Below are 17,877 nucleotides of genomic sequence, written 5' to 3' on the forward strand. Positions count from 1 at the left end.
AATGAAATTGGCAATGCATAGATATCATGATTGCATAGATATTGGCAATGCATGCTAACAGGAATAATAATGAAACAGAAAGATTTGGACCCATAGCTCTATCTCTTTCACTCACTATCACTCATTTGGGAATTTCTGTTAGTTTCCAGTGTACTAAAATTCACACTTTGCTACCAAAATACTAGTGTGATATTCCTCGTTTGCCATCTTCAAAACTATGGAATTGAACGCCAAGAGGTAGATTCAATTTTCATGGGATAAAATGAGACTAAGCATCTTCTGGACTACTTGGGGGGCATATTTACAAACTTGTGTACCCCCTTGTGGAAATAAGCAGTCTAAATGTTGATACCTGGAGAACCAGGCTTTCTAACCAAGTCAGAAGCCTCCGTGTTGCCATGCACTGTTCTGACTTAGCCGCTTCAATCAAATCAACTGCAAGCTGGCCTCGGAGTCGTGATTGTAAATGCCTGCCACACTTGATATATTATGGAAGAGGAGGTTAGTCTAAACTGTCAGCATTATATTTCTTCATGAATGATTATGTACACTCCCGTATATTTTGTCTATGGAAATATGTGACTATGCCAGCACCCATGATCTTTTGATGAGAAGTAGAAATCCAGGCTAAGTTAAACAAGCATGTCTTAAAAGATTGATCAGCCCACAAAACCCAGAAAATGAAACGAGAATCAAGCCAGGGGAGGAGACCAACTAGATAAAAGGATAAATGAATGTCAAAGATGCATAAATTACAGGTTGCAATGATGGAATTGCACCCCTTCCAGCCTTTCTGTGAGTGGGGAATTTGAGGGGCCCAATGCTCTAAACTACCTTACACCCACCTCTAGCATTTGATATACAAGCGGTGGAATAGAATCAATAAGGTTTCTTCAATTTGTTCTCTCTCTTAAGCTGAACTTTCAGCTTCTTCCCCCCCAACTGGCACCCATTCATCATACTAATGGCCGTTTGTGCTGCAGCCGGCGAGTCATAGCTAACAAACCCTGGACAAAGAACCTGATCATTAAGAGGAACATGGGACAGCTTAAATAAATATAGGACTTTAAGATCATAAAATTACCAAAACATTTGCTAAGACCCGTTGCTTTATCCACGAAAACTTTAGAGCTCAAGACTCTGCCGAATGCTTGAAATGCATTGAAGAGCTCCTGATCGCCGAATTCTTGCGGTATGTGATAAATAAATAAATTCGCACCAGGTGGGCCTAAAAAAACATAGCTCTGGTCTAAAGGCCCACTGATGAAATTGTTATTAAGAGATTTTCGCAGTTGAAACGATAGTACTGACCTTCAATGTTGTCCCCATAACCTACTCCAATGCTCGGATAAACAGAAGCATCACTGCTCAATATTGTGGGCTGAAGGGTGCCCTGAGGATGAGCCAATGATCCATGATTCATCATGCTCCCATTGTACGCCATCGGATACTGCATACCTGGGACAGAGGGGTACGTGGCACCCATAAAAGTTGCAGACTGCATCGCAGCGTAATGCCTCGGCGCCATGCCCGGAGAGATCGGATTGTTGACTGCATTTATAGAGCTCCGTTGACTACCAGGAGAAGTCAGACTTGGGTACGAGGCCTGATTTTGAACCGGCGGCAACGAATATGGTACAATTCCATAGGTTCCTGGAGTCTGAAACTATAAAACTGCATCAGTATTCAGAAAATAAAATATGTTTTCTATTTCTATTTAGTACATGATTATTCAAATATTTTTGCAATGCCGAAGATAGGACCTGATAGCCCATTCCGTTGTAAGAAGGGATATAACTCATGGGCAGGGCTCCAAACAGGGAGGGTTGACGAGCTGAGGCGGAGTTGGGCACGTGAGGAGCATGAGACTGGGCCCTTTGGGCTCTTCTTGCTTGTCTTTCCTTCTCAGAATCGGCCCATTTCACAACTAGAGGCACGTTTGAGCCCTGAGTTGGGAAAAAAGCGTTTAGAAGAAAACAAGGCTATTTGAAAATCATGAGAAATGAAACAACCTCCATCTTGTGTTTCCCGTTCAGGGCCTCTAATGCTGCAATAGCTTGATCTTTCGTATCATATTTTATAAAAGCACATCCTGCTACATGAAATTCAAATCCAAAGAGGCTTTGTCATTTTCTGCCACAGGTCCTTGAGCAAAAAAATTTGGATGTGTGTGCAAGTATATTTGCCGGAACAATAAAACAGACACAGGAGAAAAATACCTTTGCTGGTCTGTTGAGATCCCCTTAGAATTTGCATTTCTTTGATCTTGCCATATTTCGAAAATAACGCCGAGACCTCAGCCTCGGTAACATTTTTGGGGAGCATCCCGATAAATAACTTGCACTCTTCAACACAAAGAGAAAGAATTGTCGCATTAGTTAAAGAGCAAAAAAAGGAGGGAAATCTCCGGTGATGGCTAACCTAGCCTTTCCAACTCGCCGTCAGCATATTTTACTTGCAAGGGACTAGACGCCTGGAAATACATACAAAGTTTGCAAACATTAAATTTCATAGCCTTTAGTCTGTCAAAGTTTGTCCTGCAGCTTGATTCAACACACCATGCTAAGGAGAGGTTGTTAGCCAAACCCCCAAAACCCCCAAACTGATTAATTAACGGACTCATTAAACGCAACCGAAGGAAGAACAGAAAAGGTCATCAAGAAATTTTAAGCAAGATTTATCTGATTATTCCGTTGAGGAATGCATGCATCTCAAAGAAGACGGGAAGAAACATAACTTTGGAAATCGAAATAGGAACATTTTCCACGCAAAAAAGAAACACGTCGAAGTCAATCCAGCCGAAGGAGAGACGCAAAGACAGCAACGGAGACAGAGTGGCATTGTCCAATTAACAAAGTAAACGGCAAGAAGAACAGCGAGAAACGGAGAGATCCAATGCCGTACCCCAGGAAGCGTCTTCTTGTTGTGGCATGCATCGATTGCCTTATCCGCCTCCAGCCTGGAGGGACAAATCACGAAGCAGCATCCTGAACCAAACCGAAAAAAACGTTCAGCTCATCAAAAACCAGCGGCGACCGGATCTACAGCAGCAGCTCGGCGCAGGAACGACGAAATTGCACACAGAAAACGAGAGAGAGAACGTAAAAACCTCGGGAGGCCTTGGTGACCTTGTCCTTGATGATGTTAACCTCGTCGACCAGGGCAACCTCCTGGAACATGGCGAGAAGCTCCGCCTCCGTCATGCTCTTCGGAACCTGTCCAACGAAGAGCTTAACGCCGTCCTCCGCGCCTCCGCCGTCGTCGCCAGATCTCGCCGCCAGCCCGTTGGCCGCCTCCGCCATCTCCCGATCTCTCCTCCCCCCCTGCAGCCCCTCCTCTGCTCCTCCCCCCCGCTGAATATTGTAGTTGGTTGGTCAATCAATCAATGAGCTTCCTCTTGCCACATATAATTCAACGCATCTCCGTAGTAAATACGCCCCCCAACAAGAACTCTTTTTATTTTATACTTGCGCGAAAATCTCATCCCCCTCTTCCCAAACTGCCCTCCCCCTCGCCCGAAATTACGAAAATCCAACCCCCCGGTAAAAGACAGTAGAGTGAAAAGCGGGGAGATTGGCGGACACGTGACGCGCTTTCCCGCGTGGTCCCGGCCCCTGAGAATTTGAACTCCCCCCCCTCCCCACTCTCTCTGAAGAAGTCAGATCTGACGGTGGATGTCGCGGCGAGATCAGGATCGGACGGCGGGGATTCGCGGACGACAGCTAAGGATTGAAATCTAGATTTGTCTCCGTCTGGACGGCCAGCTGGTCGGTTCGTTGGGTAAACATTTCGGCCCAATTTAATATCCTTTGCAAATAAACCCCAAAAAGTCAAAGTCAAAGTCAACGTTTCGCGGATTCAAAGACGGAGAGACGACCGGCCGACATATTAATATCTCCTTCGGGGACTCCTCGAGCGCCGCGGAGACCTGCGAGACGCCACGTCATCAGATGGGAAGCCACGTCACCAGATGGAAAGTCAACAGGGAGGAGTAGCAAAAGTCAACGCACCTCCTCCTCGCGTTCCTGCGCCTAAATGGGCCCTTGCTGAAGGCCCAATCCACGGAGATGATCTGAGTGAGAAGCTCCGAGCCATTCAACCCCTCTATCGCGGCGCGAGCCTCCTCGTAATTCTCGTATTCGATCAGAGCGTACCCCTGAACCATATGGAATTAAATTTTAGAATTTAATGCATTTTCCGATCATAAGAATCTCGGGTTGGGTTCAATTTTTTTACCTTGACGAATCCAGTGCGGCGGTCGAGATTGAGATGAAGGTTTTTGATCTGACCATACTCGCGAAAAGCGTTCAAAATATCATCCTCCTGAGCCTCCTCGTGAACACCCGTCACCAGCACGATCCATCCCTCGATGGCTGCAGATTATATAAATCATAAACGAATAAAATAGAATGGAAGACGGGAGATTATAACATAAAACCCATGCATAATTAATATTTCTAAGAAACAAACTTCGTCGTTATAAAGTTGACCTGATTATATATAATAAATGAGACCAAAAGATAACTGGACTGTGCGCTAAAGCATAATCATATAAGATTCAAGATGGGCAGTCTGGACTCTAGAAATACTAGGTTATCATACTCGCGAAGCAAATTGGAGCTTACCGAGGAAATTTGAATTGCAGGCTTGAAAACGCAAACAAAAGGGAAAAATTTTGTATCACGCTTATCAAAACAAACATAGGATATTACAGTCAACATTTCCAACCAACATAACTAGCCGTAGGAAGTTCATGCAATTCCTGGACTTTGGAAATTTTATCCTCTATCCCAGAAAAACAAAAGAATAGTTTAGCTTTAGATATGAAATGGCTTTTCGCAGAAACATAACGCTTCTTTCTGCGACGGGACTACAAAAACACCACAAACCCTAGAAAACAGACCCCCAATTGCGCTAACGAATACTAATCCTGCTTTCCTTCTGTCGTTATTGACGATAAGTACCTATTCATGTCTACTTCACACATAAACAAAGAGTTACCACCTCCGGTCGCACGGGTTTTACTCAAAAGGTTTTACTCAGACGAAAGGAACCTCGAAACCAAGAGAAGATAGGAAGAGTGGAGCAGAGTTGATAAAATAACATGAATATTGCCTTCGTTAACTATTAAACAACATTGATGAGCTGAAACCAAATCAGATGCCTTGGACAAAAGGAAAGAGATCAACAAGAATCTCAAGAGAACAACCTGCACCAATTAAAAATGTAACAAGAACGCCAAAGAAACAAAACAAGGAGGCAGGAAAAAAGGAAATAATAGTAAAAAAAAGGCACTCACATCTCTGAGGGCCCTGAGTGCCATCAGAATCAAGAGAATCAAAGTCCTTCGCAGCAAGACGATTGTTGCGATCTACTTCCGTTTCTTCCCTGAAGCCTCTTCCCTTGGTCTTCCGCGCAACGCTGGACTCCCCGCCCGAGTAGCCCGATCTTCCGCCGGTGATCGTGGAGCGCAGCTTCGGCAGTGGCTGTGGCGCCGGCAAGTCGTCCACGTCGACGGCTCCGTCCTCATCCATGAGATCGTCCTCATCGGGCTCGAAATCGACCGCCTCTACATCAGTCGCGGCCATAGCTCCTCTTCTTCTTCTTCCCCGCGATCTCACGACCTAGGGCAGAGTCCCGAACAAACTCAGGAATTGAAGGTTTTCTAGTTTATATAGCCGTGCGATCGGATGCACTATCGGATTTCAGCCGACTATTGGTTCGGATCCTTTCCGATTAGAAAGTTCAAAAAATCAAAAGCACTGTAGTGGACGGATGACGGCATATCTTCCGTTCTATCTTCTATAACCTAATAGTGCAGGACGCGGACGGATGACGGCATATCTTCCGTTCTATCTTCTATAACCTAATAGTGCAGGACGCGGACGGGGACGATTTTTCGTCCAGGGACGAAAAAACCGTCCCGTGCAAAGATACAGATGAATTTCGGGACAAAAATTCGTTCCGGGGACCACCAGACGGGACGTTTTTGTCCCATGGGACGAAAAAACCGTCCGTCTGGAGGTCTCGGACGTTGAATTCACATCCGACGGTTGAGATGTAGCCACGTGGCCTCGCAATGACAATTTGCATCAAAGTCCCTGTTTTTTTACATGTGCAAACAGACGTCGCTCAGAAATAATTGTACATATGCCCTTCGCATTCTCTCTCCTCCGTGATTCACTAAAAACTTTGAAAAATCTATATTAATATATTAAAAATATATAATGGTTTTTTCGTCCGGGACGAGGGACGGGACGAAAATTCATTCAGGGAGGACTGGATGGGACGGTTTTCTTACTGTCAGACGAAAATTCGTCCCGTAGTGTCCCTGCACTGAATCCAGACGTCGGACGGGACAAAATTCGTCCCGTCCCGTCCATCGTCCACGTCCGGGACAATCCGGAACTATAGTTCTATCACCGGTTCCTTCACGTCCCGTTCATTTCAGTTCCAACTTCCATCACCGGCATCTGCCGGTTAGTCTAGTCGGTGTGCGGTGTGGTTTGAATTTTTGAGTGGCCTTCGGACAGTCTGTAGACGGGTCGGGTCGCCATCCCCAGGGATTTGAGGCGGGTTGAATCGAACCAAACGTTTGATTGCTTATTTATAAAAAAAATTCATATTAAATAAATGTCTCATGTGACCGGTTAGGTAGATTATTGTCCTGGTTTCCATCCCAAGCCGCCTCCCTCACTGTCGGAAATCTGTATTGCACTGCGCGACCATCACTAACTTATCCTATGTTTATGACGGAATGGGCGCTTGGTCTGCTCCTCGGAAGGAAAAGGAACTAAACTGTAGACTCTGTGACGGATGACTGACTGAAACATCTGTTCCGTCCCGAGCCTAACCGTAGTAAGGCCCAGGGAAATTAAGGTTGACAAGTGAGACGAGGATATCGAAAAAAATATCATCTTTATTATAAAATGGCCACAGGGGAAAGAAAGAAATAAGAAAAATGCATGGCTTTAACACCTATTTTGTCTAGCTTCCTCAAAAAATGTTCTCTCCCTCGTAATTGTAACTAACAGAGAAATCAACTTCCTCCCAGAAAAATACCCAGACAGACCTTTTCCTGGTACGGTCATACCTATGCAACTCTTTCAAGGGTCTCCCGGATTACTTCCTCCGGAGCTGTGCAGTAAATAAACATGGAATGAAGACAAAGATTGGTAAGCAACAGAACAAAAAATATTAGAAATCTGTAAATTTCGTTGTTCTCACCGTTTAGACCAGTAAATATTTCATATTGCCCAATCGCCTGCCTGATGAACATCTCCAGGCCGCTGACAATTGCCGCACCGGCCTCCTTTGCTTCCCTCAGGAATCTCGTCACCCGCGGTGTGTACACAGCATCAAACACAACGGAATAATGCTTCAATGCTTCCTGTAGAATCCAGCATAATTAAGCTAATAATGAGTAAATTTAAGGTTACAATTGGGTCATTAAAGCAGTTTAAACCTTTGATAAAGGAGTATCATTGACAGCTGGATGCATCCCTATTGATGTGGTGTTTGCAACGATGGCCCCATCTTCTGGACGGAAATTTTCTAGCTCAGCGAGCGACAGGGCATCCCCTCCCACTAATTCTGCAAGCTCTCTAGCGCGGTCTTTGAATAGAAAATTTAATATTAGAATTACTTCTAAATTTAAAAACGAAAAATGAAATGAAAAAGGCAATGGCTTAGCATACATACCAAGTGTCCGGTTACCAATTATAACTCTAGCGCCCTTCTCCTTTGCCCCATAGGCTAGAGCTTTACCAGCGCCACCCGCACCAATAACAACAAAAAGTTTACCACTGAGTGACGAAACAGTTGAATTCTTTCCAGTTGAACCTCCAAAAGAATATTCTAAATCAGTATTTAAGTAAATAAAACTGAATTTTCACTGTATTAAAATTCGGAGATTACCAGTGATTGCATCCTCAATTGCTGAAATGGCTCCAGTGTAATCGGTGTTATAACCAAGTAACTTACCGTCACTTGGTCTACGAAAGATTGTATTAACAGCTCCTATGGACTGCCCAGAAGAGAAGTCATCGCTCATCATATCTCACTCGAACAACAATAAGAGAGAAGATTATCATCCATCAACTACCTTGGCAATGGGATCAACTTCGTCGCAGCATTTTACTGCAGCTTCTTTGTGCGGGATTGTAACACTGTTACAGATGAGATTTAAAAATTGTAAGCGAAAAACAAAACAAAAAAAAATCGGCGGAAGAAGGATAAGAACTTAATTTGGTTTTTTTAAAACCTGAATCCAGCAAAATCAGGGGCAGAGAAAACGCTGAGGAACTGGGCGAGATCATCCACCAGAAGGGGCACATATACAGCATTTATTCCCGAAGATTTAAAAGCTCCATTGTGCAAGAGGGGCGATTTGCTGTGGCCAACTGGCTTCCCAATTATTCCATAAACCTTGGTGTCACATCTTATGTCTCGGATTCGGTATAAATTCAGCAATTCCGTGATAGTAGGCTGGCCAGGAGCTGATTCTTTCCCGCCATCAAGTATGGCAAATGTGAGGAAACCTCCGAATTTAGGACAAAGAATTCGGGAAATGACCCCCCTCTCACCCATCACCAAGCCTATAATTGGAACCTGACGCTTCAACTTTCTTTTGTCAGCAGAAGAAATCTCTTTAGAGCGTATTCATAAAGCAGACGAATAAACGAATTCAAGTAATTCCAGATACAATAAGAAATTAACAAGGATATTTTGATTTATAAAACTTACTTGACGATGGACAATAATTCGGAACATTCGAGCCACATCAGAAATGTCAGTGGCGAAGGTAGCAATCTTCACAATGTCCGCTCCGACGGCTTGAATTCTTGCAACAAGGTCTCCAAGAGTCTCCAGTGAAGGAGTTGACTCGTAATTATGAGACGAAACAATAAGTTTGAAATTATCAGGCTTTTTTTCTGAGATGGACTCCACGAATTCGTGTGCAACCTACAGTGTAACCAAACATGCGGAGAGTCAATTTTGGCCACGATTAATAACATCCAAAGAAGAAAATATATTGGAGGAAAAGGAAATTGGAAAATTGTGCTTTCATGTGTACGACTCGGATGAAATCAATGAACCCGTTATACTCTCAGCAACATAACTCGATTTTTTTGAAGAAATTTGCAACATAATTCAATGACAAGCGGCTGAAAGTTATCGACCTGTCCAACTCTTTGAATAATGTATTGGTAAATGGATAACCATACATGGATAATATTCTGATCAGGTTCGAATTGAGAATTTGAAATATGGTTAGAAAATGGTTATCCATGTAGTGCAGAGGCATGCATGGGTAATTAGCACCAAAAAACTAACCCCGGATGATTTTGCAATTTATAAAGAAAAAATTAATCATTCATATTGCATACATTCCGCGATATGGAGAGGATTAACGGTATAACATCGCAGCGGGTCCTTCGAAATTCAAGAGGCTCAAGATCAGAAATTTATCATGGTACGATGATGAAAAGGAAATCAAAAAGTGATAATCGACAGAGAGAACCTTGAGCTCCACGTCAACGTAATCTGCACCCATTTCCATGGCCAGACGAAGAACATCTAGCCTCTCATTGTCATCGCCTTCATATTCGCCCCCTTCCCATTTTGGCCTAGGATGTGAAAAGTATAGAGCGGAGGCCTTTAAGACTGTAATTACACTCTTAGAGAGTCAAACACCAAGTAAACACAGAATGTGCCCTGCTTTCTATTTACTCTCAAGGAAATGAAAACAAACGTAAGCAGGGGGACCTTTTCTGTTTAACTTCTCAGATTTTCATTACGATAATCACATCCAAATACTTGACAAGAAGTTTTCCTGGCGCTTAATCTTCCAGAAAAACAAGCTGTAAACACTGGTTTTTGAGTTCATGGGTGAAGTGCATTTCCTCGCACTCAATTATACGCCAAAATGAATAAATGTTCTTCCAGAATCGAAGATTCTCCCCAAAGATAAACTTCCAAGAGGATTAAAGGTTACCAGTAGGCCGAGGTCCGGATTGCTGGCTGCGAAGATTAAGAGTAGCGAGAAAAAAGAACTTTCTGGCTCTCTGATAAATTATTCTAGTTCGAGGGCCGCGTGGTTATGCTCAAAACAATCTTGACGAGCAATTTAGAAACACAAAATTGGAACAATCGGTGTTTAAACGAAGGCAATGCCGCACCTGTAGGTGATTATGAAAGGCAGAAGTCTGCCCTTGAGCAGCGTCTCAAGATCTCTGCGAGGACTGAAGGTGGCGAGATGGTCCAATCTGATCTCGACGACGTCCGCTCCGGCGGCCTTGGCGCGGCCGACGTCGTTCAACATCTGATCTACCGTCTTCGCAACGGTTGGCACGCAGACCATCGTCTCATTGTTCATGCCCGCCATTGCTCCGCTTGGCTTCTCCCTCGCTAATCCAAAATCCGGAAGATCAAATCTCGGAGAAGACGGTGTTGGTGGGAAGAACGAAGGGTAGGGTAGGTGTTAACGGTCCCACTCCGCCCACTCTTTCTACCTCGTCGTCATCTTAGTCCCATCATCTTCATCTATATCGGAGGCTGCCGATATCGGAACGGATGCTGAACCAGTATCCAATAGGGATCCGCATGCGTCATCTGTCACGTCCCGCGTCACCATAGCGGAAACGTGACGGATGACGTGAAGGTGACGGTTTTAGGGGTCGGTGACGGTGACGGATGACGAAATGGTCGGGGGACTTGACGGTGACGGGTGCCCAAGACCCGTGATGTGATGGAACAGCCGTCACGGATGACAGCCGTGAAGGAATTTTTTTAAAGTTAATATGGACAGAAAATACATATAAATCATTATTTTTAGGGTTAATATCACGTTTCAGCCTAAAGTTTTCCGAAAATTCGAGTTACAGCCCTATCTTTTTTTTCGCCGCGTCACAGCCTGAAACGCCCATTTGGTCCGCCGCCGCAGCCCAGGCGTGACGTGGACTCGACATGGCTGCCAGGTGGAATTCTGGCGGCGTCCACGTAAGCGGAATCCACCTGGCAGACACGTGGAGTCCACGTCATAACGCGATTTGAAGAAAGTGAGAAATAGGAACGATTAGTCACTTGGGAGTGAGTCACCCGGGAGAGAGCGCAGAAGGGTGGTGAAGGAGAAGGAGACGGTGGAGAAGGAGGAAGAAAGGGCGTCGAGGAGAAGGGGCTTTCGTGCTGATCAAGGACTTTGGCCACAATGGCGACCACTCCCTTTCTTCCTCCTTCTCGTCGTCGCCCTCGCCCTCCTCGATCGGCTGAAGTGGCCACTCGACTCTGTCGCGCCGACGGTCCCCACCTGCAACACCGTCATCAACGCCTGCGCCCGGGCCACGGAGGTGCCTTGGGAGAAAGAGGAGATGGGCAAGCTAAATTCATGCTCTTCCATACCCATTTGCCCATTTGCGCTTGTTGTTCTAGGGTTCTTCGAACAGGAGGATGTGGGCAGAGAAAATGTTCTACGGACGTGCCTGGTTATGTTGGGAGCAGTTGTTCTTGCTGTGGCTTTCTTGACCTTCTCTGTCAAGAAGATGATCGCCACTTATATCTTCGGTATCCTTGGAATCTCTGGGATTATGCTTCCGGATTGGGAGTATTTCGATCGTGATTACTCTCAGTGGCTGACTCTCATGCTTGCTGATAGCCACAGTGGCACCGTCGGCGCATTCGACCAGAGCTCCAGGTTTGATTGATCTTCAATTTGGGAAGTATGATATCGCAATCTAAATATCGCAATCTATCTCAATTTCAATCTATCTTAATTCTACTAAATTTAACTTCCCAAGTGGAATGTAAATTTTTAACTACCTTGAATTTTGTGATAAAAATCTGAGAAAGTATTCCTTCCCAGGTTGTTATCAATCAGATTGGAGAGGCCCTCTCATCTGCAACTGAGGTTCTTGAATCGTTAGCTTTCCGAGTCTTATGTCTCTGCCAAAGGGTTTCTTTTTCACCAGATAAATCTCATCATTTATTGGGAAGCAGCAATTGGAAATTTAGTAGGCCCGTGTATAATTTTTCACCAGGTTGAAGGAATGCAGAGTGTTGCTTCTGATCTTGCTGAGGTGGTATGTGAAGAACGAGCACTTACTGAAGAGTGCGGAGAGCTCTTGGCTCTGATGCAGGCACTACAGGTAAGTGAGCTATCCACTAGTCAATAATTTCTTTTTTTGTAATATGAACGTTATTCTTAATAAGACATTTTTTTGTTCATTCATAAGTACCAATTTCTGTTAGACAATAATTATATTTGCTTTTGTTAATCAGTTCAGCCGACTTCCCATTCCACGAGAATCTTGGCGTGGGAGATGATCTTCCACCTTAAAATTTTTTCATAATTTAATGTCAAATTTATAGAATTGTAGGTGTCTCTAAATATAAGAAATTTGTAAATTGTTAACTTTAAATTTTCTTGTGCAGATGCGTTCAAACAAATAGAATGTCTGAGAAAACTAATATTTACAGTTTTGGGGTCGTTCTGCTTGAGCTCGTTACTGGAAGGCTAGCAAGTGATGTGGACAGAACCCACATTACTCAGAGAGCTCAAACAAAACTGGAACAGGGAGATGTATGTAGTATTGTGGACCCAAGAATATAAGGCGAATATGTATCCCCATGACAGGCCGTCCATAACTGATGTTGTTGTGCAACTGAAGGAATTTAAAGTTGTATCCCCACTTTCACATGCTGACTTCTGGTTATTGTACTTAATGTTTAGTTTGGTTTATCGTTTTGGTTAATGAATTAATTGAGCAGGCCTGAGGAAATTAAGCAAATTACATTATAATGCTGATCTAGTGCCTAATGAAATTGTCTTCTAAATGTTTGAAATTATGCCACCTGAGGAAGCAAACACATACAAATTTCATGACATTTTTAACAGGAATTATTGATACACATCTATGTCGATAAAACCATTCACATTAAAAGCAACATCATAAACAGCGGTTTGAAATGTTTTGACAAATCATTACGACCACCTGGATCATACGTCTTCCGCCTGTATATGTACCTTCCATTTTCATCCTCGTCATCAGTATCATTGGGGGTTAACATGTCACCCTCAGAATCATCATACTCGCTATGATATCAAGCAACAAATGTTTGTTGTTGGACATGTTCGTTTCTAAGTCTGTGGCCGTCTACCAATTCCTCATCCCATTCGTCACTCGAATATTCGTCGGGGGCACTTAAGTACACTTCACTTTCCTCCTCTTCCCTACCTATATCATATTCAGAGTCATCATCGCTATCGTAATCAGAACCAAACACCTTACACTCGTCATCAGCCCTGTATAAGAGATAGATGGAAAACAGTAATTGATCATGCATGCAAAATACTTAAATTACCAAGGAGATCTTACATTCTTCTACGAAAAACAGATATCTGAAATTACATTGGAAATAATAAAAAATACAATATTTAAGTACAAAGGGAAAAATAAAGATAATAAAAACTTACATTACTTAAAGCCAAGCGTCCACCGTCAAAGAATAGAAGAACGCCTAAAAACTCAAAAAAAAAAAAAAGGATGTTCGCATTGAGCCGAGGAGTTAAGTCAATTAGAATTCCAAAACGTATGGGTTAAAAAGGAATTTTGCATCAAGGTAGATATGTGCAAAGATAGAGAGCTACGTAGCTAGACAGAAAGACTGTAGATATGTACATTGATAGGTAAGAAATCATGTAGAAAAAACACATTAATAAACTGACATAAAGAATGAGATATACAGTCCACAGATATTCTCTGCGGTTTAAAAAAACCAGCAGGTCACCACACGAGGAAACATTCCATAGATAGAAAAATGGTTATATCTAACAAATTATAAGAGCATTTAAAATCCACCTATCCCAACTAAAGATCATTTAAAATCGACCTATCACAGAATGAACACACGGATGAATGACTCAAACCATTCAATTTTAATCCATCGTCATTAAATTTTCATAAAATTTCAGCAACATGGGCCAAAAATTGCCGGCAATAACAAGAAATAGACAGTAGGATAGCTTCTACAGCCCAGGAAATGAATGTTTAAGGAATTTTCAAAAGCCAGTACTGTCAATCGACGCGCAATAAGATACATTCTTAGAAAATATACATGAAAAATCTGAGAAAAAACGAGGAGATGAACGATGACTCAGCAAATGAATATGCAGATGAATTAGTCGAACCATTCAATGCTTACCCATCATCATTAATTTTGCAAAACATTTCAGAAATATGGGCCAGAAATTAGCGGTGATAAAAAAAATAGCCAAGAGAATTTTAGGACAATTTTCACACGCAAGAACTGTCGACCGACACGCAGCAGGATACATTCGTCGAAAATAAACATGAAAAATCCGAGAAAAAACTAGGAGATGACCCATGATTAAGTGAATGAACACGCGGAAGAATGACTCAAAACATTCAATGCTAATCCATCATCATTAAATTTTCATTAGATTTCACCAATTTGGCCCACAAATTGGCGGCGATATCAAGAAATAGACGGTAGGATAGCTTCAAACTCTGTTGAATAAATGTTCGCTCTGGTTTTATACGACTTTCCTCAGATCAATATCACCTTGAGGAATTTAACATTACAGAGTTTGTGTTAAAAAAAAATCAATGTTACATAGGTATATCTTAGACCTCTAATTAGCAGATCAGTGGGCCTGAATGGCTACGAAAAGTGTTTTAGTTGAAGTGGCCTCTGATACGAACCTAGGTGTTCTATTCGGGAGAGAAAGGAAGAAGAGAAAACTGGCTCAATGTATTTGGGAATAGGAATATGCAGGTGGAATGTGCATAAAACGGTAAGACTGAAATGTATTTCCTCAAACTAAATGCCCTATAGATCGCCCAAGTGACGCAGCAAAAAGGAACGATCTGCCTGATTAGAACCTTAGTAGGGACATAGAGCCAAGAACCCTACCTCGTGGAACGCCCGTAGACAAGAAGAAGCTCGCAACGAGCTCTCCTCTCCTGTCCAACGAAGCTCACGTAAAATGGAAGCCCCTTCTCCCCGACTCCCTTTCTTCCTCCTTCTCCACCGTCTCCTTCTCCTTCACCACCCTTCTGCGCTCTCTCACGGGTGACTCACTCCCAGGTGACTAATCGTTCCTATTTCTCACTTTCTTCAAATCGCGTTATGACGTGGACTCCACGTGTCTGCCAAGTGGATTCCGCTTACGTGGACGCCGCCAGAATTCCACCTTGCAGCCACGTCGAGTCCACGTCACGCCCGGGCTGCCGCAGCGGACCAAATGGGCGTTTCGGGCTGTGACGCGGCGAAAAAAAAGATAGGGCTGTAACTCGAATTTTCGGAAAACTTTAGGCTGAACCGTGATATTAACCCTTATTTTTAATCTTTTTGACAGCTGAGATTTCGCCACGTGAAGTGGCCATTTTGACTTCCTAGCATTTTGCCCAGAAGTCCCTGTTTTTTTTGTGCGTGCGAACCGACGCTGCCTATAAATAATTGGAGTTATACCCCTCCGTTCAAGTAGGATTTTATTCACGTTAGCGGTGACGGTGACGCTGTCACGGTGGCAGGGACGTGACGGGGCGCCTATGGAGGGATGGTGACGGAAATGTGATGGTTTTTTTGTATGTGATGGGACAGTGATGTGATGAAAGTTTGGTCACGTCACCATTCGTCACATTTCGTCGTCCGTTCCGTCACATCCAGGGCGTCATGTCTCGGACATGGTGTTCCCTAGTATCGGATGCCAATATCGGAACGGATGACGTACCAGTATAGGATGCCACTATTGAGATAGCTGCCAAACCAGTATAGGACACCCATATCGGAACGGGTGCTGAATAGTGTTCAACTGTCCCAAGCCATGTATTGGATGAAGATATCAGGACAGATGCTGAACCGGATCTCAGAAATAAGCTATCCGATATCTGTCTATACCAATATTCGGATACTGGATGATGGTATCAGATATCGGCTGCTATAGTGCCGATACTGCTATCCATTCCGATATCGGCCTCCATTCTCGTCTCAAGGTTGGCTGACGATGTCTGATATCGGTTTTTTCGATATCCGACATGAAAATAAATGTATTTTAAATCATTTATAATGTGAATATAAGCTATTGGGAGCTTTATATGTAGTATGTTTGAGCATTTAGAAATTTTCTTTTATGATTTATAATGAATATTACCCTTGTTTAGTTCGTACTTAATTTGGCTCAGTACAAAGTGGGCCGCCCAATAAAAGCCTGGTATGCATATAGTAATTCTCAAAGTGTAAAGCGCTGGGTTTTTTTCAACTTAAATAAGTTCAGAGATATTTACACTATTGCGAGCTTAATATTTTTCCCATAAGGAACAATACGTTGTTTTTTAACTCAATTTCCGGTTATGGAATATCGTTATCCAGATTCCACTTTTTGGTATCGCCTTCGATATCTGATATCCAGATATCAGATTTCAATTTCAGATTCGATGTTCAGTTTAGGCCTCTGCCATGTCCAAAGGCCGATTATATACGTACTGATATCTGGTATCAGATGGATATTCAATATTCATCCAATATCCGGTATCAGAAACCGTCCTCTTTTTATCTGGATATCAGATATCAGATGGGCAAGCAATAGTGTTGAACCAGTATAGGATGATGATATCAAGACGGATGTCGAACCAGTATGGGATGCCAATATTGAAACAGATGCCATAATAGGATGTTGTCATCACATTATAGTCCAAAATTGTCCAATGCGGGAACCATCCCATTTGAAATCCTATCATCTGGTAACTGTCCCATCTGAAACCATATTGAAGTTCTGCAAGGAAAAGGGTGTGCCACTAGTCTCCCAATTCTGTCTGATGGTGGGAACATAAAGTGATATACTTCCTGAATCATAGAAATTCTCAAATTTGAGAATAAAATCATGAAATGGAATTTTAGGTTGCTGAAATCGTAAGAGACCCTTCCACCATCCAAAACCATATTTTCCTAAATCCAGCCAACAAATTTCTGTCATGTACAACGTTTGAGGCATTGGAGAGACCTTTTTTGTCTTCGGTCAAGAAAACCATCTTGTCTGTGTCGGTGCACCTTAACCCGATAATAGGACAAAGGATGAAAATATTGGATATCCATTGCTATAGGCTTATCAATCAGAGGGACGAAAGTCAACGTCAATTTCATTATCTTCCTCCTGGTAAGGATGAAGAATCGTCATCATTATTATAAGTAAAAATTATGGTCTATTGTTCCATTGGATTAAGTAAAAAATATAACATTTGGTATCCCTATTATAGTTAAAAAATGAAATGAATAATCCTATCTCGAAATTTCTAAAATAATTTATTTTTAAAATATACAGTATTATAACTAATATACCTTCAACTGAGTGGTATGCTTTGAGAAAAGTTCGGTCAGACCAGACTGAACCAACACCATTGGTCCACCCTTTTAGGATTGAGCAGACTTCCAGTCCAGCTCTGGTTGGCTCGTCAAACTGAACCTAAGACCAGAAGTCAATTATCTTACTATTATTATATTTTGTAAAGTTATACAAAATAAACTTCCAACCTCTTCCTCTCTCACTCCCTCACTCACTCCCTCACTCTCTCAATAGAATCTCACATTCTCTCTCGTTATACCTCTCTATCTCTCGCGCTAGCTCTTCCTCTCTGCTCTTTCTCACTTCCTCACCTGCTTTGGCTCTTTCTCGCTCTCTCTACCTCATTCTCTCTCACTCTCTATCTCTCTATCCAACCATTTCTTTCTGGCTTTTTCTTACTCTTTATCTGTCTTATTATCTCTCTCTCTCTCCCTCAGTCCCTCTCTTGTTCTCTCTCTCTCCTTCTCTCCCTCTCTTGTTCTCTCTCTCTCCCTCTCTCCCTCTCTTGTTCTATCTCG

General features: G+C 42.8%; 3 protein-coding genes across 8 annotated transcripts; all 3 read right to left on the reverse strand.

The window, feature by feature from the left end:
• Positions 1-223: 223 nt before the first annotated feature.
• Positions 224-3,376, reverse strand: LOC144710321 (RNA-binding protein BRN1-like). Of its 4 annotated transcripts, none has more exons than XM_078584071.1 (10): positions 3,110-3,376; positions 2,905-2,987; positions 2,422-2,473; positions 2,220-2,345; positions 2,013-2,095; positions 1,764-1,946; positions 1,312-1,660; positions 1,085-1,228; positions 846-1,007; positions 224-470 (listed from the first exon to the last, which is right to left on the reverse strand). In XM_078584071.1, the coding sequence occupies exons 1-9, from the start codon at positions 3,300-3,302 to the stop codon at positions 880-882; spliced, it is 1,341 nt and encodes a 446-aa protein (XP_078440197.1). In that variant the 5' UTR covers positions 3,303-3,376; the 3' UTR covers positions 224-470; positions 846-879. The 4 variants fall into 4 exon arrangements, with proteins under 4 accessions (XP_078440197.1, XP_078440193.1, XP_078440186.1 ...); XM_078584067.1 differs by having other exon boundaries at positions 224-478; XM_078584060.1 differs by lacking the exon at positions 224-470 and having other exon boundaries at positions 682-1,007; positions 3,110-3,375.
• Positions 3,377-3,776: 400 nt separating this feature from the next.
• On the reverse strand, positions 3,777-5,656 carry Y14 (RNA-binding (RRM/RBD/RNP motifs) family protein). Its single transcript, XM_078584092.1, has 4 exons — positions 5,300-5,656; positions 4,237-4,373; positions 4,011-4,156; positions 3,777-3,928 (listed from the first exon to the last, which is right to left on the reverse strand). Exons 1-4 carry the CDS (start codon positions 5,586-5,588, stop codon positions 3,889-3,891), a joined length of 612 nt encoding a protein of 203 aa, XP_078440218.1. The 5' UTR covers positions 5,589-5,656; the 3' UTR covers positions 3,777-3,888.
• Positions 5,657-6,901: 1,245 nt separating this feature from the next.
• On the reverse strand, positions 6,902-10,501 carry MEE32 (dehydroquinate dehydratase, putative / shikimate dehydrogenase). 3 transcript variants are annotated; one of them, XM_078584047.1, is made up of 10 exons: positions 10,182-10,501; positions 9,524-9,629; positions 8,746-8,964; positions 8,264-8,616; positions 8,105-8,168; positions 7,918-8,026; positions 7,702-7,842; positions 7,466-7,614; positions 7,228-7,390; positions 6,902-7,137 (listed from the first exon to the last, which is right to left on the reverse strand). In XM_078584047.1, the coding sequence occupies exons 1-10, from the start codon at positions 10,385-10,387 to the stop codon at positions 7,094-7,096; spliced, it is 1,554 nt and encodes a 517-aa protein (XP_078440173.1). In that variant the 5' UTR covers positions 10,388-10,501; the 3' UTR covers positions 6,902-7,093. The 3 variants fall into 3 exon arrangements, with proteins under 3 accessions (XP_078440173.1, XP_078440167.1, XP_078440181.1); XM_078584041.1 differs by having other exon boundaries at positions 8,264-8,622; XM_078584055.1 differs by having other exon boundaries at positions 8,264-8,610; positions 10,182-10,500.
• Positions 10,502-17,877: the final 7,376 nt, after the last annotated feature.

This window comes from Wolffia australiana, chromosome 1, assembly GCF_029677425.1.
Source record: "Wolffia australiana isolate 7733 chromosome 1, ASM2967742v1".
Taxonomy (NCBI): domain Eukaryota; kingdom Viridiplantae; phylum Streptophyta; class Magnoliopsida; order Alismatales; family Araceae; genus Wolffia; species Wolffia australiana.